The sequence below is a fragment of the Aphis gossypii genome, chromosome 2 (assembly GCF_020184175.1).
Source record: "Aphis gossypii isolate Hap1 chromosome 2, ASM2018417v2, whole genome shotgun sequence".
Taxonomy (NCBI): domain Eukaryota; kingdom Metazoa; phylum Arthropoda; class Insecta; order Hemiptera; family Aphididae; genus Aphis; species Aphis gossypii.
The window spans coordinates 37,692,329-37,717,433 of record NC_065531.1 but is presented as its reverse complement, the minus strand read 5'-3'; the positions used below and the strand labels follow the sequence as shown (position 1 = coordinate 37,717,433).

The 25,105-nt window shown below is 29.3% G+C and overlaps 1 protein-coding gene across 1 annotated transcript; it reads left to right on the top strand.

Annotated features, from left to right (window-relative positions):
• Positions 1-2,947: 2,947 nt before the first annotated feature.
• On the top strand, positions 2,948-24,737 carry LOC114122417 (uncharacterized). The gene is made up of 3 exons (XM_050200621.1): positions 2,948-3,375; positions 20,796-21,491; positions 23,387-24,737. Exons 1-3 carry the CDS (start codon positions 3,349-3,351, stop codon positions 24,317-24,319), a joined length of 1,656 nt encoding a protein of 551 aa, XP_050056578.1. The 5' UTR covers positions 2,948-3,348; the 3' UTR covers positions 24,320-24,737.
• The last annotated feature ends 368 nt before the right edge of the window (positions 24,738-25,105 follow it).

Below are 25,105 nucleotides of genomic sequence, written 5' to 3'. Positions count from 1 at the left end.
ATGAATCGTAATACTATATAATTATAAAACTAAAATATATCACACATTAATGTTGATTAAATACTGATTAACAATTGTGTAGATTATTTTGATCTTAATATATAAATATGGTAAGAGTTTATTAAATTACGATTCTTCAATTTGTCATTATAATCATGTTGAGAATATGACATGATGTTTAAAAATAAAAATAAAATTATTGTCATCATTGATCATATAATATGTAAGACAGAATACAAAATATATTCTTACATTATATTATGTTATTTGTATTTGTCGAGCACGGATTACGACCATAAAGATTTAGTTTAGATTTATAGAACACATATGAAAAATATTAAATAAACGATATACCTACTTCAAATATAATGCAAAGCAATATTTATGTGCGTATATAATATTATGTAATGTAATAAGTATGAGATTTAGTATGAAATAAAAAAAAAAAATCAATTATTTATTATGCTCGATTTGGTGACGGTATTGTAGAAAAATATTGATACATAATGGAAAGTATAGAATTTAATCTTAAACTATTGTATTATATAAATGCATTAAGTTATAAATATATTTATTACACATTATAATTAAAATAATATTTTTGTATTTAAGTAATTTATTTTGAAAAAAAAAATGAACTACGTTTTGAATATTTATATGTATTAGCATTCTAAATAAATAAATATTAAATTCCATTATTAGTAATTCATCATTTGATAATTGTTGTATTATTATCAGTTAGGCTAATTATAATAATATTATATAGCTATAAACTATTAATTTAAAACATAATTGATGTTAATAAAGATTTGATTTATTAAATATTTAAGAGTGTATCTATTCTAATAAAATAATGATATATTAAAGATTGTTTTACTGCAATGACTAGAGTGTGGTTCATTGAGTGATTAAAAAATAAACAGTCATGAGTCAATACGAAAATACGTTGCTATAGTAATAATCATAATCTTTAACAATATTTTTATTACATTTTCCATATCTAATATCTAAGTATAATATAATATTAGGATTGTGTCAATTTTAATAGATACTATTTTAAATATTAGAAAAACTAAAATTAAAATCTTTTTTTATTTTAAACATTTTTTACTTTTGAGTTGATAAAATTAAACTCTCTCCACGATTCCAAAAAATATATTTTTTTTGAATCGGATTCTACAGATATATTAATTTTACAATATTTTTGTATTTTTTATGATATTTAAGAAAGAACATTTGATTAAATCTTAAACTTTAAGGATGATTTCAAGTAAAATTTTGAACTAATATTGTTACATTGGAAAATAAAAAAATAGGAAAATATCAATATTTTTTATAGTAATTGGATTAAACTAACAAAAAAAAAAAAAATAGCATGAAAAACGTAATATTATTTTTTTTTTTTACTTTTTTTCAAAAAATTAATGAAGTAATTTAATGTTAATAACTATATAAATTGTATTTATGAAACTTGACAGATACTAAAAAATATGATTACTTATATTAAAAAAAAAATGTGAATTTCACTTTGCTGTTACAAACTCAAGTCATCATTGAGTAAATAATTACTTTTATAAATGAAATGTGCTGATGTATTTCGGAGATATTTAAATAACTACTATAAGAACCCTATATTACGCGTAATCTTATACTACAATTTATCAGTTTTTTGATTAAGAAAAAAATTAAGTATAATTTAGTATTTAAAATTTAATATCTTTATAAATAGATTAAAATTTGAAAATATAATCGTGTAAGTTAGTTTAAAGCAAATATAATATATACCTATATATTTTTTAATCCTTATAAAATATATCGGAATTGTAAAATATTTGGCAGGTGTTTTTTGCATGAAATAAGTGTGTACACACATTAAACCGTTAGTTTATGTAAATATATTTGACTAGGTACCTAGGTATACTCGATACGGGGCCCCTATAACATTGTGTTTTATGCGGTTTACTAATTTTGAAGTATTATTTAAATACTTAATATATTTATCAAAACAAAGGGGTAGGTTAGGCAGGATTGCTTAGTACATCTGTCGGTAGCCTGTAAGAGTACAAGAACGACGTCGTACTCGTATCATACTGAAATTTACTCATTTTTGGGTATGAGTTTTTTTTTCAGCTGATTACCTATCTAATGAATTTTCCTTTTTTAACAACCACCCGTTAACTTCACCGGGAGTTGTTTATATAAATCATCACACAAGTGAAGTACCTATGCACGAGTACATTAATTTGATGACGTGTATTGCCGTTAAAACGTCAAAGGACATTGTCGATTCTGCGGCCAAGTCTTCGAGCTAAAAAACTAATCTAATCAAGGCCGTTACCCATGTCTTATAATAATAATAATAATATGACACACACACACACAATATATATGTATATACGGTATAAATAAGTATAGTGAGTTATAAATCGTCTAAATAAAATCGATAGCATTTAAATATTAGGTTATACTATTATAACGAATAATTATTACATTATTGTACTCGATATGCACGGAATCCGAGAGAAGAATACCATCGGGGAATGCACTCAAGATTTTCGGCGGTCGAATGTACGCGTATAAAATTATTATATTTGGGTTAAGCGGAATATACATATAATATTATTATATTTACTCGTGTACTCACACGCGCGTACTCAAACATACACAATAACACAATAACACACACACACACAACACACACACACACACACACACAATACACACACACACACACACACACACACACACACACACACACACTAACACACACACACCCAAACACTCTCATACACACTATCACACACTAACACGTACACACTCGTACACACTAACACACAGACTTCTGTGTATATGATAATATTGTGGAGTGGGTATGGCCTGAATATCACTACCGTACCGCCCGCGTGTATGTACCGCGACCAGCGTCGTGTGCGTGTAAACGGCCGAGACGGACTGGTTATGGCCGAGCGTGTGTGTGTGTGTGCATCTCGCAGTCGGTATAGAGTAGTAGTACAGTCGCTACCAACCGGCCGAGTGCGTCCCAAAACACGACACGACGCTGTCCGTCGTTTCTTTTATTCTCGCGGTACGAGTTCGCGCGCGCGCGTATAATACGCGTACGGGGCACCGAGTGCGACCGGCTCCTCCGATACTGAAATACGACGATATATAATACGTTACAGGTACGATATCCGTCGGGCCCGTCGATTTTTTTTGCAAATATTCTCCACGGATTTCGTTCGACGGCCGAATAGTAACACGTCGTAGCGTTATTGCTCGCGACGACGGCACCCGGCCGCCAAACGTTGTCATGACTCATGGTGTTGCCAGCAATCGTCCGGACGAAACATGGACACGGCCTCCGACATAAGTCAGGTAAAACGATCGTAACGTCGTATTATAATATTATTATTATACCCACCTGCCTGCCTATAAAACGTCGCATTCCTCAGACGACCGCCGCGACTGATAACGCGTGTCGTACCTGTGTCACCTGTTGTACGGTCCGCGTACGTCGTCGTGACGACGATACGATATTACAATATTACAGTGATAACAGGTGTAACGTCACACGGGGAGATGCACGAAAAACATACATTTCCCAGGACTTGCATAGTATTATCGCACAGTAGTATTATTCGCCCGTCGGTAGTTCGTCATGTTTTAAAAATAATATTATGACGTGTTATCAGCGCGTTACCGGAAGATCGAAAAACAGAGATAGATACTTTCGTCGTATGTCTCGACCGCGAAAACGATCGATATTGTAATACTATACACGACGTTATAATATTACGAACGTGCGGGTATTTCTTCCTAACCTGACGACAAACGGAAACGGTAATACAATATTGTATTAATATTTAATCGACGGGTGTGATAACGCGATTGAACGTTACGACGTCCGTCGATTCGAATGTTATTATCGTCCAGGTCGATTCCGGTTTGTTCGTCGAGTTTGGGAAGCGACGACGGTTATTCCCTGGTATGTTGTTCGTTTTCATATCACGTATTATATATTATATATACACGTACATTCCAGGCCGCCGCCGCCGGAGGAAACGGCGGTACAGGTTTTACGCGATTCTCTTTTGCCCGGCCCGACCGTCCACCCGCACACGTCCGTGTTATTGTACCTACTCTGTCGGACCCGAAATTCAGTGTAGTTTCTCTCGGGTTTACATGGAATTATATTTTGCTCGCTCGATTTTTATAAGATTTATTATATCACGAAAATTTAGCGATTTTCCGGATTTCGAACATCGCGAGATAACAGATTACTAATCGACGAATTTGATAACGGTGATAATGCGGTTTAAACTCCGCGACCACGCTCGGAGAGCAATGACTGCGGCAGGTGTTTAGAAGAAAGTGAACACCGATCGAATTTATTAGGGTCATGTGCGCCCAATGTAATTTCTACTCTTCTTATTCCGCGTCGGAACTTTAATAATAGTAATAATATATTACATTGTGTAGGTAGGTACCTGCTCTTAATTTCACGAAAATCTCACGCAACGACGAGAATAATAGTTATTAGCACTTTATATTAAACACATACCTACTATTTTATTATAGTAAGCATTTTAATAGTTCGTCTCGCGTTCCACTAAAATGTCACTAACGAATTTGTTTGTGACGTTTCGTTTTAATGCAATATTATAATATAGTAACCAGTCTGATGATAACAAATCGAATTGTTGGCATTTAATTATAAGAATCCATACGTTTTAATCTAATACGGATCGTACATTTTATGCGCATTTTACGGTTTGAAAAGTCGAGTTGGATTACCATACCCTATAATATTATTATATTTCATACAACTAACTACATTGTATTGAAAAAAATGTAATAAAAATCGATTGAAATCTTTATTAGATATTTTATTCACGTCGAAATGAATAAAATATACACTCAATCTCGACTACCTATGTTATTAAACTGGCTTGTATTCATCTGCACTATTTTTTTTAAGCTAATAATGTATTTTTGATTTAAATACAATTTAGTTGTGTATTCTTTTTTTTTACATATTATATGTGTATGCAGTTTTGTATTCATTTAACGTTGTATAGATGGTGAATTTCAACCGGATGTTAACTGAGTTAGGTTAGGATTTTTTATTGTTGACCAGGACCATTGTATTATTAAATAGTAAGTTAATTGTAAAGTATTTAAAGTCTCTGTAGTATTAATGAACAATACCTAACCTAACCTAATGCTGTTTATACTCGTATTATAAAGCTTACAGAACACGTATTATAGGATATTGCAATGTTATATAGTTATTCCACGACGAGTTTAAACGCACGAATAAAACGAGTGCTGTACTTATGTTTATATCGGTTTTATTTTATGTTATACATATTAACTATTAATGTCTTATACTTCAGAGTTTACGTTCGTTGTGCCTTGTGCGTAGTAATATGCACCACCCTTTGCAGTTCAAGCATCATTATACCTACACAAATAGTTCAATTTTAAATAATTGTCCTCAGTTAAATGTATTATTTAGAAAACAAGATTGCTCATAATAATATATAGCTATGGCTGCTGATAATAATATGTACTGCAATTGTAAGCCAATTACTCGTTAAGCCTTTAAACTTCCATCTACCTGAGTTAAAGCTAGACATAATATACATTATGGCCCTAGTGAATTTAATGCCGAACATAGTATGTGCCTACCAATTAAACTACGTATATATTATACTATATACCAGACATCTTTAATATAATTCTCCCAAAAACGGTTAACTACTCAATTTAATTTAGTTCTATACTAATATACTATCGTTTAGACTTTAGGTGATATATACATTTATATAATACATTATGTAAATTCCAATTAAGATAGACTATCTGAATGTATAATTGTATTTAGAAACTGATTTTGGCATCACTCGTAATTATTTATGTTTAGCACGTGGCTACCCATTTCGTTACGTATACCAATTACCTTTGCCATTTTATTTTTATTTTTAATATTATAATTTTATGGATCTTAATTGTTTATATAATCAATTTCCCTTGCAGATTTTGTGAATATTTTTCTTCGCTCTACTATAAACACAAATTTATATTCGAGAACATTATACAATATGCATATATTTTTATTACAACTAATTTAATTTTAACCATGATCAGCTATATAACGCGAATATGTACTCGTAAGTGTTTGTTCACTGCATAAATTGAATTGTTTTATTTAAATTAATAAATGTTTGTTTTGCAAAACTTACACATTTAATTTTAAAAGATGACTAATTTCAACTCAATTGTAACTGTTTGTAAGGAAAATAAAATATACCCACTAAAGATAATTAAAATATGTCGATATATACGCATTCATCTAATAGATAAATTATTTATGGGTAAATCATAGAATTGTATATTGTTATGTATGTAAATTTGTAGTACCTAAGTAAGTACTTATTACTCATCATTTCGAAATATCGTTATAGGGCTATCGAACAAATGATAAATGATAATATGCCTCCTGTCTAGTTAATTACTCAATTTATAATGAATGAGTAGGTACTACATTTTCAAGTGTGTATTATATTTAAATCAGGTTGCATTGTTCAAAAAGACTATCACGAACCGGAATTATTCATAAATTTTAAACAAACTGCAATTATTGTCAGCTGTTACTTGTAAGTTATAACTTATAATTGTATATTATATTGGTACATTAATGAAAAGCTCAATAAGACTAAATTTTAGGTTTTATATTTAATAAAGAAAAATTTAATTTTTGTTATTTAGTTGATAATTTTTTTTTAGGGTTGGTCCAGTCTGGTTCAATAAAATTACATCATTCTAAAGCATTTAATACAGCAAAATGTAATTTTATTTTCTGTGTTAAGTTGTTTTGATGTTATAAGCACCTCAATTTGTCAGGAATTTGTCATTGTAATTAAATTTAACGATTTCGTTATTAATATTATGGTTTATGGTTATTATATCTTGTATATTTGACATTTTTATAGTAGGTATTGATGTATCAATTATTGAAGAATTAAAAGAGTATACAATTCTATAGTCAATATTAATTTAAATATTATTACTATTATTGCATTATCATTATGTCACTATACAGTGTAGGAAAAAGCTTTGTTATACTGACTATTCTTAGAAATTTCTCAATTGTAGGTAGTTGGATTTACCAATAGCTGAAGTCTTAAAAAAATGACGTAATTAACTACTTAAAATTTTGTTTTTACCCTAATAAGATTAAATTGATATTGTGTACTATTAATTAAGCAGTGTAAATCCATGTTTATGAATATTGTACTAACCCCTCATATGCATCATTAAAATATACAAATTCGTTATAATACTTAGGTACCTATATTTATAGTATACATTCATACATGAGCTGAAATGTTTTAATGTGATTACAATAATGTTTTATGGTATTTTTATGATAAAATTAATTATTTTTTTTTATTATTATTATTCAACTCAATATTACTTTTTAAATATTATACATGGATACATACAAATATATTAAATTAGATTTAAATAAATAAAAAAATACCTTATAATTTGATCAAATTAGATGAGTTTCGATAATTAGATAAATAATATTAAAAAATATTTTATCCAGTTTTAGAATATTTTGCTATTCACTAGGTATAAGTTTTTTGTAAAATTAAAATTATTATTTTTATATTGCTACAATGAATACCTAATGTTTTTCATTTATTTTTCAGAAAATATGAATCATTTTTAAAATTACATTCGAATTAATAAAAACAAATATAAAAGAGTATTATATTATTATATAAGATTACAATGTTTGGTAACCTTGAAATCAAAAGTGAGGATTTTTATCTTATCGTTGTTGGCTCTAAAAAAATCCATTTAATTGTTTTCCGAGCTGGCTTTGTTTTCAAATTAATATATTTTTATGATGGATCATATTATTATCGCCCAATTGTATTTGTAACATAAATATTAAAATTTAACGACGACGGGATACATTACTGTTTTATGCATATAGTAACAATGGTGGAGACACGTTGATAGTGCCGTGTGTGGAAATCAGTTATGAAAACGTGTCATTATGAACGATATTTTATGTACAGTCTCGTTATTTTCTTTAAACGCTCTAATCGTGGGATACTTTTGTCATGTACGTCCTGTACAAACTACAAAGTGAAAAGCGAACAAATTACAACGGTTTCGATGCGACTAAAATTAATTTGAGTATACCGGAGACGTAGGCACTAATCATGAACAATATTTAACTATATTTAAAATACAATTGGGTAAACTAATTATGCTTGCATTTACCTGTACATAAATATGTACATATGTATCTATACATCACCTAAAAACTAATATTATTCTACGATATTTGCACTGAATATAACATGAAATTATAATTGTGTGACAGGTTGTTCCGTTAGCCTGCGAGCACGCTAAAATGTAAACTTGGAAGATTCGCGATCACTATTTAAAATATTGATAATATCCCTGTAGTTGTAAGATGTTAATCTAACCATAGACTAGAAACGTCTAACTGAAATCAAGCTATTTAGTTGTCGAGTTTTAATGCTATTTTCATAATTTATGCCTTACGACTTAAACCTTATATACCTTATACAAAACGATTGATGTACGGAATTTTGAATTTCGAGGAGCTAAGACATTTTGTAAAACAGTTGAACAATAATTGTATGTCCATTCATTTTAAGGATTATCAAGAAGATCTGAAAATTTTAAACATTATAATATATATTCTACGCTTTCAATGTGTTACATTGGTTCATCGTAAATTTATTTTTGCAATTTTGTCAAATGAGTACCTATTGTTAATAGTTTTTTTTTATGAAATCGTTTGTTTCTTTGCTGCAGTTGTTTCGTTTTATTTATTATGTTCAAACTATTAATTAATAATAATTTATGAACAAATTATAGGTACTAAAATAATGACAGTAAAACAATAATTTAATTTTTTCTCAAAATAAGTGGACAAAATAATTAATATACAAATCGTGGTTCATTACGAATTTTTTGACTATATCATAATGAACGTAAATTATTTTATTGTATTTGTGACAAAATATACGTACCTAAGGACAATTAATGTTTTGTCGAAAAATAAAAAAAAAAACAAAAAATAAATAGTAATTAACATAATGCTGAGTGTTATGAATATTCAACTTAAACAAATATTTGCGAAGTATATCATGAAAAAAAATACGCAAGAACGTTGAACGTTCTCTTTCAAATGTAAAATAATATTTAACATTTTAAAATGATTTAATGTCGAAAAATATGAATATAATACTAAATTATGGTACAGTGTTGTATTAATTCTAGCAGCAAGTCGTTTATACTTATATGCATATTATTATAGTATTATACTTTGAATTTTAAATAAAAAATAAACTATTGTAATTTACAGTTAGAATACTATATTATTGTGTAGAATATTTAAATAAAATATTAACAACATAATCTAATCTAACTGAACTCGTAAAACAATATTCTTATAAGTTTAAATGGCTAATACAAATATTAAAAATAATTTGTTTTTCAATAACCATAGAACAATAGTATGCATGTTGATTCACGGAGTTTTTTTTAATTTTAAGTTTTATTTAACAAATATAAATCTACATTCTTTTATTTTATATTTTAGTAAAATGTATAAAACATCTAATTTGTATAACTATTATGGTTTTAAAATGAAATGCATGTTCTTCGTAAGTAGTTCATACTGAAACTAAAATATTTAAAAAATATACAATCACAACTATTAAACTAATTTTATAGTTTTTTGAATTAAATTTTAGATGAAATTATAAATTACAAACTATAAATTTTGTTTATGAATAACAATGTTAATTAATTTGTTATGATAAAAAACATTATTCGTGGAAACATAAAACTATTTGGTTTATTATAAATTTTTCTATACTGAATTATATTTTCAAAATATATAGATTAATTTTAAGACATTGTTTATTTATACAATGAACCTATTTACACTGTTTTAGAGTAAAACTGTGATGTTGACTCAAAAGTTAATAATAAACATAATATCATTTATTATATTAATAATAAATGCAATGTTTTCAGCAAAAATTAAATAAAGTTACCATACTCTTAACAGTAAAATAAATTACATTAATAGAAATATCAAAAAAACATAATATCATGAAATGCACTTATAGTTGTATGGGTTGATAGACCTTCACCGCTCAGAATCGTTTTTCGTATACAATGATCTATCATTGAATTCAAATTTAATACATCCATTAAAGTGACCTCTTGATATACCTACTATACAATGGAGCGGTACTTATGTAACTACCTTTTTTATTATACATTTTTAACCAGACGATTCTTCTTAAATATCGATGAGGATAAATCGAAATGTGAAAGAATACTTTCTAAGTTATTAATCTTTATTAAGTGTACTTATAATAATTATCTATGATAATAGGCTTAACATACGTAGATACTTATAGCGATTTGATAACGGCTAAAATTATTTGAAAATTAAATATTGTATTTATATTTTTTATATTTTTTTTCATTTTTCATTAAATATTTGTTAAAATAGCCCGAGTATACCTATATAAATACTATATAAAATATCACTAATAATTTATATTTTTTGTAAATGTGAATATTATCCTTAGTTGCTAAAGTTAAATAACTCGGAAACTACTCATTTGTATATCAATCTAGATGAATTAAAATAAAAAAATAAAATCGTGCTTAAAAATGTATAAAAAAAAAATGGATAATGTTTTCTTTTTGACAAAAATTAATACGATTATGAATCACCAAAGGACCCATTATTTTTTTTTTCAATAATATGAGAAAATTTAAAAATTTAAATTTGTGGTATTTAAATATTATGCTTAAAAATTCTGAAAATTAATTTAAGTAAATGTATTATTAAAGAAAAATATGGTAAGTATGCTAGGTAAATCACTTTGAATAAAATATTGTTTTTAATAAATAGTTTCAACCATTTTCACCTGTATTTAATTGGCACGTATTATAGTTGGTCGATAAATAACATGTCATCGCATAATGTCAAATGAATTGAGGACTATATTATAGAACTTATACATTTATTATTTTATCTTATAAGCTGTGATATAACAAGTATTGATTTGACCTTCAATTTATATGAATTAATGTTTTTTTTTTATAATATCGAAACTCTTTGAAACTGTTAATCTGTGTTTCAAAAAAAAAAAAAAAAAAAAATACTATGTAATAAATACTACTATCTATGACTAAAAAATACATAATAACAATTTTGAATTTATGACATGCCATTTTGTTTGAAAATTAAAATAAACTATATTTACAATTTGTTCAATAAACAACTATAAATTAATTTTCTTGTTTCAATTAATATTCTAATAGGAAATGTTATACTGACACAATTATTTGTTGAATCCAATTACATGTATACTGACCAAATTCGTAAATAACATTTGTAATAAATTCGTTTATATCACACATAAATTCTACGAATAACTATGTCGGATTTAGATTTTATTTATTTACAAACTTCTGTTTGTTTATTTTTTTTATATTTGGTAGAACGAGTTGAACTTATATTCTGACTGTATGCAATGTATATATTACTTTATATTTTATACACAACTTCTGAGTGGCTGAGTTGTATATTATCGGGAAATTGTTGTAAAATATAGAAAAACAAAACGCTTTTCGCAAAGTTATTTTTAAATTGATTATCAACTCGACGAGGTAACTCGATTTATTAGCTTTCGTTAGAAACAGCCGTGGCACGGATTATTATAACATATTAAGTAGATAATGATAATATTTTAGATAATTATTGCCTGTGATCGTACAGTTGGTAGGTATATACAATATTATAATATTCATATCAATAATATATATAGAGCTGATGACCGGGAACAGCATAATAATAATATATCAGGTCCAATAACGACTCGACCACCAACTCGAGACGTGCACATTCAGTAAGTATCACTGTATGAGTATCATTTTTCAGTGTAGAGAACGACACTGCGCAAGTATTAAGTTACTTGTTGAGTGCAACTTCATGTACAGGATAATTCACTAAACTTGCTAACCTCATTGTATTCCTTTAAAAATTGATTTATTTGAATATTTTGTTTTTGGAATTTTGAAGTAGGTATATATCATACTTCAAATTATTTAGATTTGTATTATACTATAATTAATGAGTATTCTGTAGGTTGTAATGATAAAAACCTCTGTTTATTTTTAAATTAGCTATATCCAACTTTTTTACTGTAAATTGTTAAGTAAATGATTTTTTGTTGAAAATATTAATGTATATCTGACATAAAAATACAAAAGAGTAGTTTTTAGTTTTTTTCTGTACAAAGAATAAGCTAGTGATAGATATGTTTGGATGAAATAGTGACTATAATGATTTGATAATAATAGTATTTAATAAGTAGGTACCTACTATATAAAATAAATACAAACTTTAATATTCAATATATTATATTATATATACATATTTTATATTTTTATAAAATCATCTTTAAGGGTTATTGTCCTTGAATAAATAATTTTAATAACTCAAAAATAACAATCATATTAATTTTGATTTAGTTATATATACATCAACAGTTCCGAAAAAAAACCATCCATTTAATACAGTTTACAGTTAAAAAAGGTTGGTCGTCACTGGACACCTTAAATAATATAGAAATCTAAATATTTGAAGATATGGTCCACAGAGTTAATTTATTGTTAAAAGTGAAAACAATGATATATTACTTGGAATGCATTATTAAAACATTATATTATAATGGACTTGTGAAATAATCCCCTGTCTCTCATCATAAACGGCAGATCCGACGTACGAACACGTGAAATACGATGATCATCTCCTGCACCAAACAGTATCATTTTCGCGTGTCGTTTGCGACCTGTTAAAACGATGTTTACGCGTTGTAGCAGGTACCTATCGTCATCGACACATCCTGCAGCTTACAATCAACTCACACAATACAAATAATTATACACCGTCGTTAATATTGTTATAACAATAGAACGGTGTACAACAGTATACCATTATATAGGGTAATAGAATCCTGTGACACCGGCACTGATTAGTGGTTTACTACCTGTATTATGATAATGCCATCATCGTGAGGTTTGTAAAGTCGTTATTTGACGTCTGTTGTAATTTGACTATAAAGTTAGGTGATTTTTTTGATTTTCTACGAAGTCTTAGAATTGAGATGACGTATTGGTGTGCTGTGTGTGTGACTCCTGGAGGATATTACTCACCCGAGTGTGATTATATTGTTACTATCTAATCAGTTTTGTTTTTTTTGTCTGTTATGCATAGTATGTAATGAACCGTGTTTATTGTATTTATAATTCATTAACATATATAATTTTTATGTAATATCATATATTACGAGTTATGTAGTTATAATTAAATCCGTTACAATTTTGATTGATATAACATAAATTACTTAATTATAATTAATATAGTTGAATATAAAATAAAGTACCAGGTCTTTATACTATAATTGAATATATATAAACATTATGATTTTATATAATAATATTTGAACATAAAACGTTACAATTTTGATATATAATGGAATAGTGAATACAATATGAACAATTACCCGATTATCAGTTATCGTAGAGTATTGATAGGTAAAACTCACGTGATAATCGCGTCTAGGAATGATGAATGTAGGTAATCTGATAATGATAATAGTCTCAGTTGGCTGCACTGATTCCGATAACAGCTTGTTTATGCACGGCGGCGGGATACGGTATCAGCTGCGGTGCTTTTCGTCGGCGGCGTGTGGTTGATGGCGGGCGGGTGTACGGGATCAGCTGCGGTCTTTCTCGGCGGCGGCACTTCACGTCGGCGTGTGGTTGAAAACGGGCGGAGGTACGCGGAGCGGGTTAATCGGACAGTACAGACCTATGACGTCTGTACCCACGACTGTTACGGGCGGCAGCACTTCACGTCGGCGTCGGTATGGTTGAAGGCGGGCGGAGGTACGGAGCGGACTAGTCGGCCAGTACGACCTATGTCTGTACCCACGACTTTTACGGGCGGCGTCTCCTTCTCGGCGGCGGCCTTCACGTCGGCGTCGGTATGCTAGTACAGCTCAAACAGTTGGACAGTATAGTGTTACCTATACCCACAGCTGTTGAACTGTACTGCGGAATGTGTCGTTCAGCGACTGCGTGTTCCCCTTTTCTGCGTGTTTACGCCTTGACGACCGTAGTAATATGGCTGATTTCGATGACCGTATATATTGCGATTCACTATCTGGGTTGTTGAATTGTTCGGATATATTTATGTTGTACTGATGTTAGAGGCGATTAATCAATTACCCGTACACATAAATATATTTTAATGTTAATTGACTTAAAAATTGATGAGGGAATGATCGGATGTTGAAAATGATTATCTCGCGTGCGCTATCTATTATCGCTTTTTAGCGTAACTAGGGTAAACTGTGCGATATTGGTGGCGGCGCGTAGCGATACGTACATGCGCCATATGCGTATTCGTTACAAGTAATGAAAAAGATAATTGAACTTTGGAATATCCAAGACCAAAAAGTGCAATTTCTTTATGGTTTTTGATAATTGTATTTGTCTATGTAAAGGCGTTTAGAGCATTTGCGAAAAAATTATTTATTATTTTTTTTTATCGTCTTTTAATTATAATAGGTAACTGTATATAAAAAAAAAAGATTCTTTTTATACATTGAAATTATCAAAAAAAAATATTCTGCTTTGAAATACGAAATTAATAATTTATGCTGTCATTCAAAAACGTAAAAGATTCGAACAATTACTACGATAAAAAGTAGTAAAAAATATAAGTTTAAAAAAAAATCTTTTTGTAAGTTCAAATTACATACAAAATATTTCCAAAAACGTTAATATAATTATCAAGAAAATTGTTGATTAGGTACCAACACAATTATCTTGTATATATGTACTATGTTTATAATATATACGCTTAAGTGTCAGCGTAATATATGACATTATAATGCATCGAATGTACAAATTGCAGTACACGTGTAACTTGATATATATTTTGTACCTATGACGTATACTCTTATACTATCGCGTGTATTATGGCATATTATTATAATGATATAGTGCGTAAATATTTTCTCGCGTGGGAAATTCGCTATATACATAATATTAATGCGTATTTTATTTGTCGTGGTATATTATTAAAACAAGCTTATTATATCTAAAAAGAAAAATCGGTGATCCGAATCGTTGAATGAAATTTCAAATAATTCGATTTAACAATGAACACACAGACGTATAAAATAATAATATGTAATGCATCGTCATTGCAGGTTCGGTTATATTTACTTGTAAACCAATAAACAGCAATAGTTTAATTTCGGAACCTTGATCCGACACGCATTCGTATTTAAGTACACACACGTATACGTACATATATTTTTTTCGATTCTGTTTTCATTTTGTTCTCACTCGTTTTCGTTTCTATAGCTAAATCGGTAAAAATACGCATCATTGTAGTAATAGAGAAATATAAAATCGCATTCGCACGTGAGAGTATAACTCGTATATCTATGCTATAGTTTCGTTCGAATCAATATCATTTTAGCAGACAGTAAATAATTGAGTCATTAGAAAATATTCCCAATAATTTGGAAAATGTATCGTTATTATATCACTAATATGCCATCAGAAATGTTAATGCATTTTTACGTTTTGGCGTTTATTATAGTTTATTATAATGAGCAATCTGCTTGGAAATATTTTATAGATAGGTACTATAAAATATCAATTTAAGTGTTATTTATTTAATGGATTTCAATCGGAATACAAGCTGTTTGTGTGCGTGCCGTGCCTACTGTTTAGACGCAGTCATGTCCGGCGTTTCTAGCGCCTAGGATGGGTGACCACACAGATTCTTAACGAAGGTGGCATGTCCCACATACGAGAACACGTGTTACCAAGATCTACCATAGTAGAGTATATATGGTCATAGTTGCTGAAGTTTAATAATAATAAAAAATAAAAATTGTATCGTAAATATTTTTTTCTTACCTAGTAAAATGTCAATACAAGTTAACAGTTATAATATTAATATGTAATGAGTTTCCCATTTTTATTATATTTTTCTATAGATCGCTTCAAATAGTTCAACTTCTAAGATCAATTTAATTATTAAGGCTTGTGTTTTGTATCTATAATTATTTTGTTTAAAACAATCGCTGAAGATTTATGGATACATAATAAACATAATGTAATAATCCAGCATCATTATTGATTTAAGCAGAACTGAATAAATCATGTACTAAAACCATGTGCTTGTTTTGGTAAAACTTTGTAAATACTATAGATTTACATGTCTCTTTTATTTCAGAGCAGCGGCTAAGTTTAAATGGGCATGTTTTGTAAAAAGCGTATTTGCGTCCATACTGAACAAGTAGTAAAATAGTATTAATATAATAAATTGAGCATTTATCGAAAATTTTAAAATTTGATCGAATTGACGAAATATTTGTTTAAATATTTGCGTTTTCGAGAAAACTACGTAGGCAGTAAGTACATAATGTTACTATTTCAAAAAGATTTTTTTTCTTATTGAAAACGCGCGTTATAGTTTTCGGAACAACAGGATGTTACAGCGAAACGTTTTCTTCGAATCTATAACAACAATCGGTTACGAAAATATGACGGCAAGAACAATGGCGTCGGTTTTGTATAACGTGGATAATATTTATTTTCCAGCGATCGAATTCTATATACCATGTACACTCACTACGTATAATATACACTGGTCGTATACACGTGCGCAGGAAATGGATTTCTATCTACCCGTAATCGTCGAGCGAACATCCCGCCGTCGTATATATATACGTAAAAATATCTCATTATGTCTGCCGATTCGCTGAACGACTAAAATAGTTTTGGATTTTTTTTTTGTTTTTTGTTTTTTTTTTTTTTTTTTTAACTTTTACCTACCGTTTTTCGCCGACGATTATCGCTTTTGTAAGACACACGCACGGTGGTGGAGCCGGTATTTTATTTAATGTATGATTGGGTTTTCGTCTTCGTCCACGCCGTCTTTAAGGCTTTATTGAATTTCGATGCCGGTCCTATTGTTTCGCGGTCAGTGATTGATAATATTTTATCGTAAATTGTGTTTACTCGCTTCCGCTGACCCACCATTCGGAATTATTTAAACCTTTTAGTAACTGACCTACTCGTTCAACTAGGTAACTTTCAAAAATCACTTCAAGTAGAGTTTTCGCAGTAACGACCTAATTTATTAGTATAGTACCTACCTTGATAGGTATATTATTCAAATTCATTAAAAAATCATACTGCTCGCCAAACTGTAAGCATAATAAATGAATAAGTGAAACGTATTAATGCTCATACTCATATTCACGAACATGAAACATTTTTTCGACTAAAAGGGTTAAAATTGGCAGTTCTTTGCAAGGAGATCGGGTTATTTGTGTTTATCAAATTGTTTTATTTTTTTCATATCGAACACAGTCATGCTGCTAGTGCAGTTATTGTGTACCGGTAAATTCTACAGTCGACACGTCCTGGCTCTGGAATTCGTTTAACGTTGAAAAACGCAATAGTTGGTGGTGGTGGTGGGACGGGTGGAACAGAGTTTGAAATGCCGTTTCAACGCGAACTGCTGCACAAAATCGTCATCGTTTATCCCGAGTAGATAAATTCTCGGTAACGGACGTTGGTGTGGCAAGTTATCCAGTTGGGCGTTATGGCTTGAGATTCGTTGAAAACGCAATTTATCAGAAAATTGCATTGTCCTACCGTTCGCAGAAATAAAAATATAACAAATTATATAATGTATAAAAAATGGTTTTGATACAGACTATAATATATAATAATTGTAACGTAGTACTACGCAAGAACCGATTTCGAAAACCTGGCATCGATAAATGACATATTATACGAATGCCTGCAGAAATAATATTTGTTCACAGGATGTTGAGGAAATGATGAGATTAAAAAGGTTGAAAACGATGTTAATATAATTTCTGAGTATGGCAATGAATGTATGATTTCAACAATGATATTATTTTAGTTTTTAAATTTTAGATACTATATGTGAAACAATGAATGCATTGGTTTGATTATTAAACGATGTAATTTATTTTTGCGTTTGAAAAAAATGTTACACTATAAATATTGAATATTGAGTTAGTGGTTTTTGGCAGAAAAATTGATCTTGTTAATGTGCATGCATATTTACAGGGTATGTCAAACAATTTTCAGTATATTATTCAACATTTTCCAATTGTTTTAGTATTTTTTTTTTATAAAATATCTTTTTCAAAGCCAAAAAGCTTAAAAATACTTAAAAATTGTTTATATGAAAATTAAAATAAATAATTTAAGTTTAATTGTATTAAAAAATAAAAACAGCTTAAAGTTGCCATGATTTTTTTATTGTAAAATAATAATTTCCCCTAGTATGACTTGTTGTAATTAAAAAAATACTGATCGTATAAAACTTTAAAATAAACCATTATGACTTAATTTATCATTTTCTATACACAATGAAAATTTCAACATTATAAAGTTGATAGTAAAAAAATGTATGGAAAAAGCTTCAAAAAATTATACTATAAGTTGTTTTTATATCATTCTAAAGATGATATCAAAAGTACATTTTATGCATGCATTTTTTATAGAGTTTTGAAGCATTTATTTTGATAAAATTTGATTTGAAAACGAAAAATAAAATAAACAACATATTTGTCTCTGATTATTTTAGTTATTCTGTGTTATTTAAAATATAAATCATTGGTACTTACAAAATATTTGCCCAATTATAAATTATTTTTATACATACTTAATTTTTCAAAATATTTAAAATAATATCTACCTATTTATAAAGTTAGTATTGACTAATAAATTAATAAAAACAATATATGATAGTATTTCATAATAATCAATCAAACACAATAAAAAATACAATAAAATCAATGTTTGAAAATAAAAATAGATAACTTTAACGTATTACCTACATACATGCTTTTTAATAGAAAAATAGATTACTAAAAATAGAAACACAGCAATACAAGCCTTTTCTGCTCAAAATCGTTTTTCGTATGTGATTACTATAATCATTTTATTTAAATTTAACACTGCTCGAAATCTACTATTCAGCTGAGCGACTTTCTTATTTTTTAACGATATATAGGTTCGCAATGTGGTTTATCACAAATCTTCTGTTCATCATTTCGGTATTATAGAATAAATTATATTGACAATTTGTTTATTTAACGAATGACTATGGTATTAAAGGTTAAATTGTATAAATATTAAGCTTATAAGGTATAGTACTTACTGAATACATTGTATTATATTATACTTAACTTTAATATTGATATATACATTACGTGTATTCTGAAAATGCGTGTGTCCACGATAAATTGTAGCTTAATAAATTTATCGATTACTATTGCACTATAAGTGTAATAGTACTATGTGTGTATTTAATACGTATTACTGTAAAGTGGTATCTATATGTACATTTTATTTGCTCGATAAATTTAGATTATTTGAAAAACGGCTTTGTATTAAGGGGGGATGGCAACCAATTGCCCACGAAAACGTTATAAAATGGAATTGGTCTAGTCGTAGTATGTATCTCAAGGGATTAATTTTAAAACACAGACTGAAAGGAAACTGCCGAACGTTACTATATTTTTTATTGAGAAACTGAAATCGCATTATCATATAAAATATTTGGGAGATAAACACAAAAAGGCAACAATTGAAAATTCACGACATTTGTCACTTAGATTACACCTACAAAATTGTGTACATTTTAATTTATGCGAATAATTGTAATTCATTTACAGAATAAATAATGATTTACAGTTCTTTAGTCATAGTTCAAATAGTAAACAAATTCTACTGACAATTTAGAGTACATTTTGCAGCCTGTCATCGTAGAAATTGAGACATAACGTTAGTGGAAAACCATTGTTAGATAATTGTTTGATAGCGATTGTTATTTTAATAAGAACGTGGTTCTAAAGCGTAATATTGTATTTGCGAGTACGGAATGCAATCCTTAAGTTTTCTTAAGTTTTCTAGTGAAGCAATTATTTGTTCCATTTATTTATATCACAGTATGAGAAATCATCGTAGTATATAAAGATAGAGGGAAAATATATACTTTTGCACAAATAAATTTTGCTATTACTAATGGAAACTAACTGCACGTACACCATAATAATAATAATATATTTTATAATAATATGTAATGTTAAAATAAATATTTCTATAATTCCGATAACTACAAAACCCTTAGCAACTATTTATTTATGTAAGTGTGTTGTTATATTTTTCAATAATTTTATATAAAAATAATTGTATATAGATTTTCTTTGAACAGCTTTATTACGCATAGTTCTTTGAAATAACAAGACACTATACAAAATAAATCAAGAGTCACCTATAGTTATCAATAAATTATTAATAAAATTCAAATGACTAAAAAATACAAAGTAAAATTAAACAGAATTGCGTTGACTCAACAACAAAATAATTTCACATTATTCACCTATTATAATATACAGAATATTCTTAAATAAAATTACCTATTTATTGTCAATAGTTACTGTTTTTTTTTTCGTTCAAAACGTTTAAAAACAATGTTTACAGTCATAGGAATCTCTAATATTTAATTTATAGTTAGGTAGTATATATTATGAACAATAATCATATTTAATCATTTTATATTATTGTTTCAGATTGATAATGAAATAATAAGATTAAAAAACGAACTTTCAAGAACAAAAAATGCATTGACCAGTCAAATTATCAAAAGACATCAGCTAGTGGCAGAACTGTCACTAAAAGTTGACAAAAAAAACAATCAACTAAAAGAATTTCAACGTTCGAATTTCAATGATTTAGGCAAAGTTTTGAGGTCACTGTATGTGTTTGAGTCTAAATTGAGAAAAGAACAACAGCAGATCAGACGGCAACTAGGAGAGAGAGATGCAGTGATAAGGCAACAACAAATAGAAATCGCAAAATTGAGACAGAATCTAGCGCAGTATTGTCATAAGAATGAGACACACGAGGATACAGAAATTTCCATTTCAAAGCCTGACTTGATCACCTCCATCTCGTCACAATCACACTTAAAGGAACCTGTAAAAAATAACGATGGTGATTCTTCCAATTCAGAAAAACTCATAGTGATACCGCCGAAATTGGAAGGACCAAGAAAAAATGTCTTGCCGGCGGTTGACACGCGAACTAAGAAAAATTCAAACAACAATATAAACTTTAACAAGAACGTGTACAGTAAAACTGTTACGGACTTATCTCTAAATGATATATCATCGTTTCCAAACCCAACACCCAATAACAACTTATTTGTTGTGTCTAACTCGATTTTCTCGAAAAATGAGTTTACATACAACGAAGTCTCTAAAGAGGTAAACTTTTCGAATATTACATCATTATTGTTTTGGAAGAATATTTTATTTTATTAATAATCTAATATTCTTTTGTAAAGCTTATTTTGTTAGGCATTCATTATTCCTTATCAATAAAAATAGTTATTTAACTAGGAAGTATTGATTTCCGTCAATAATGTTCAGTGGTATATTACGATTAGAATAAATTAATAATTAATATATTTTATATGCGCATAAATTATAAATTATTATATTTAAATTACATTTTTAACACATTCACATAAAAAACCGTAAGTCGTATTCTATTTATTTAATTATATCACGTTTCGCTTATCCTTTATTTTTTTTGTTTGTTGATTATAAAATGTAATAGGTAATAACACAATAACTATTATGTGACAATATTAAAATTTGCAATACATTTTTATATTTGATCAAACTATCATCACATTTACTAATGTTCATATTATATTTTGTTTAACTGGGTGATCATAAGTACTACGTAACTGCATATTATAGTATTATAATTAATCATTACATATCGAAAATTAGATTCGCCTGCTGCATTTAAATAGACATTCACTGTTCTACGGTCCGACGTGCGATAGGTGCCTCCAATATACCGAACGACTCTTAATTTTATTCCACAACATCACTTTAACAGCCATCGAAAATATTTCAAACTTAAAAAATAAGATGGTTTATTTCGACCAGCCATCAAATATCCTTATTAATGTTTATTCGATTTGTACCCAAGGAATTAAACATGAGTCAGTATATCTGAAAACGGATTCACTAATGAATTTTTATCGATATTTATAAATATACGATGGTATAAATTCCACGAGTGAGATAACTCATATTTTATAAGAGAATATTTACTTCCAAGAAAAAAAAAGATTGTCATTAACTGAATAAAAAAAAAACCATTTAATTAAAATTATATTTTTTAAATATAATGTCTATGTCTAAATCTATATTTTTTATCAATTACAGTAGAAATAAATTATAATTTATTTAAAAGGACTGACAAATTTGCTATTATAAACAGTAAAACATATTGAAAGTAGCAAGTTTTAAAAACGTAGAAACTAATATTTCGATCACACCATTATTTATTTTAATTGAATATTATGTTTCTGTATCATAAATAAAAATGATAAAAAAAAATAAATTAATGGTCAATATTTAATTGATGTATCTCCTATTTACAATAATAATGATAAGTATTTTGTCGCTTATAAACTAAGTTAAGATTAAATAAAATACATATCAACTGTATTATTTAATTATTAATATTTTAAATATTAAATATAATTTATAGATACCTATTTATTGGTTACGAAATAAAAATTACTATATTATTGTTTTATGATAATATATAGTGATTAAATCAGTTTCGTCATTATAGCATTTACTATAACCTTATACTTTTAAACATTTAAAGTAATAGGAAAGCATTTGGAACTGACATATTTTAGTCGCTGTATCAGAGTGACGTAATAGACGATGTTGTTATAATTGATTTTCAATGTGATCATATTAATCAATTATTAATATTAAAACATAACATATTTAAAACAATATTAATAATTATAAAATTATAGTAATTATTATTTAGTATTCGCTGGTTTTATCGTTACGCGATATCAATTTTGGTAAAAAAAGATAATAATAATAACAACAGTGACCAACTTGATAATTTAATCACAATATATATATATTTATGTTTATGAACAGCGATTAAAAATATACTTCAGAAATAATTTGCCACTGAAAATATGATTTAACGTGGCAAACAATAACGATATCAACCATCAACGATTGTTAATCGTAATAATAATTATATAATATTGTGTGAATATAGTAATGTGTGTCGCACGCCCGTATTGACATCATGAATTGGTTTGCAGGTAATAACTTCGGTGAAACAAAACGGCAAGGTGATTACGTCCGCACTGAAGAAGGCGGACAAGTACCCATCTCCGAAGACCGTACACTTCGGAAAGACGACTCACATACCCGAGCCCGACGAAGACGGACAGACGGACATCGTGAAGACGGTTGAGACGTTATTGCTTCAGCAGTGCGGCGATTCTACCGAATCTGAGAACGACACGTCGAGCACAGCGTCCACGGAAACGTCGCCCAGCGTGTCGCAAATGGTCCGGAAGTTTGAGAGCATATGCACCACGGCGGCCACGACTTCCGGTTCGTCGACGTCGTCGGAGTCGCGCGGCGCGGACCACAACGGCAGCAGTGCAGATGGCCGGAGGTCACCGATTCTCGCGGACCATCACAATGGCGGAAGTGACGGGAGCTATATCGCGGACGCCGACCTGAGGACTGCTGCCGAGCTGAACGTTAGGACCGATTCGGAACCGGACGTATGCAGCGGCGGCGGTGGCTGCGCGGTGTCGTTGAGCGACTTAGATCCCCGGAATAACTTTGAAGAGTTCCGGTTCGAGGACAGCGACCTGGACAAGGAGTACGGTTGTGGCCGGCCCGAAGCGGACGGACTCGAGTATCCAGCTTCCGGTGGTCGGAACGGCTCGTCATCCGTGGCGGCTGCGGTAACGGCGGCGGCGGCGGTCCTGTTGCGGTCGGCCGGGGACGACGGCGCGTGTTGCCCCGGCCGGGTCAACTACGAGTCGTTCCTAGAGGTGACCGGACTCAGCCAGAAGTCCATCATCACCGTGCAGCCCAACAGGAATGCATACGGGTCGCACAGGAACGTACAAAAGCCCAAGGATGTGAAGAGCAGGAACCGAGCCAAGTCCGCGTCTTTTGACTGCAAGTCTGCGTATCCGGCCGCCGTCAAGTACTGGACGGAACCCTACCTCTGAGACGGCCGCCATTATAAATATAGTTACCTTCCTATTTACTTAATTTACCTGCACATACCTATAGTACTAAGTTATTGAATGTTTTTTTTTTTTAATTTTTATTGCGTTGAGAGAATATTTAAATTTATATCTATATTTATGCGTTGTTTATCAATATTGGACTTTTATAACGATCGTTTTTGCACATAAATTTGTAAATTTGTGCATGTGACCTAATCGGAATATATTGTATCATTTTTATTATTATTATTTTAATTATTATTATGTTTAAGTTTAACCAAGCACTGATATAATTTGAACCTGTTATTAACGACGAATAATCAAACATTATTATAACGTGTTATAAATTGAGTTTTTCAATTAAAATATAAATATCTAAGCGGAATGGATTTTTCGCGCGAATGATGTGTGGAGTGTATTTTTTTATGTTTGTTTTTCGTTATCTCCGTATGAAAACATTGAGGGGTCAGAGTGTGATGCCACACTAGTGGTTCGGAAGAATCGAAGTTAGTCAGATAAAGTGGTCGGCCGCGTGTCAACTTCACTTGACCAACTTCCGATGAATACAGCTACACCTCTCCATTGGGTGGCTGCAATCGACATTTTTGCAGTAACAGATCTAACCATATATTATGTGCTAATAATATTTTCAAAACATTTCATGACGTAAAAGCCAAACACCGTACCATAAAAACAACACGGTCAAATGATTTTTATTGAAAAAAACACACATGTACAATTATCAAATAACATGTATTTGCAAAAAATTTCGTTAAGTAAAAACTA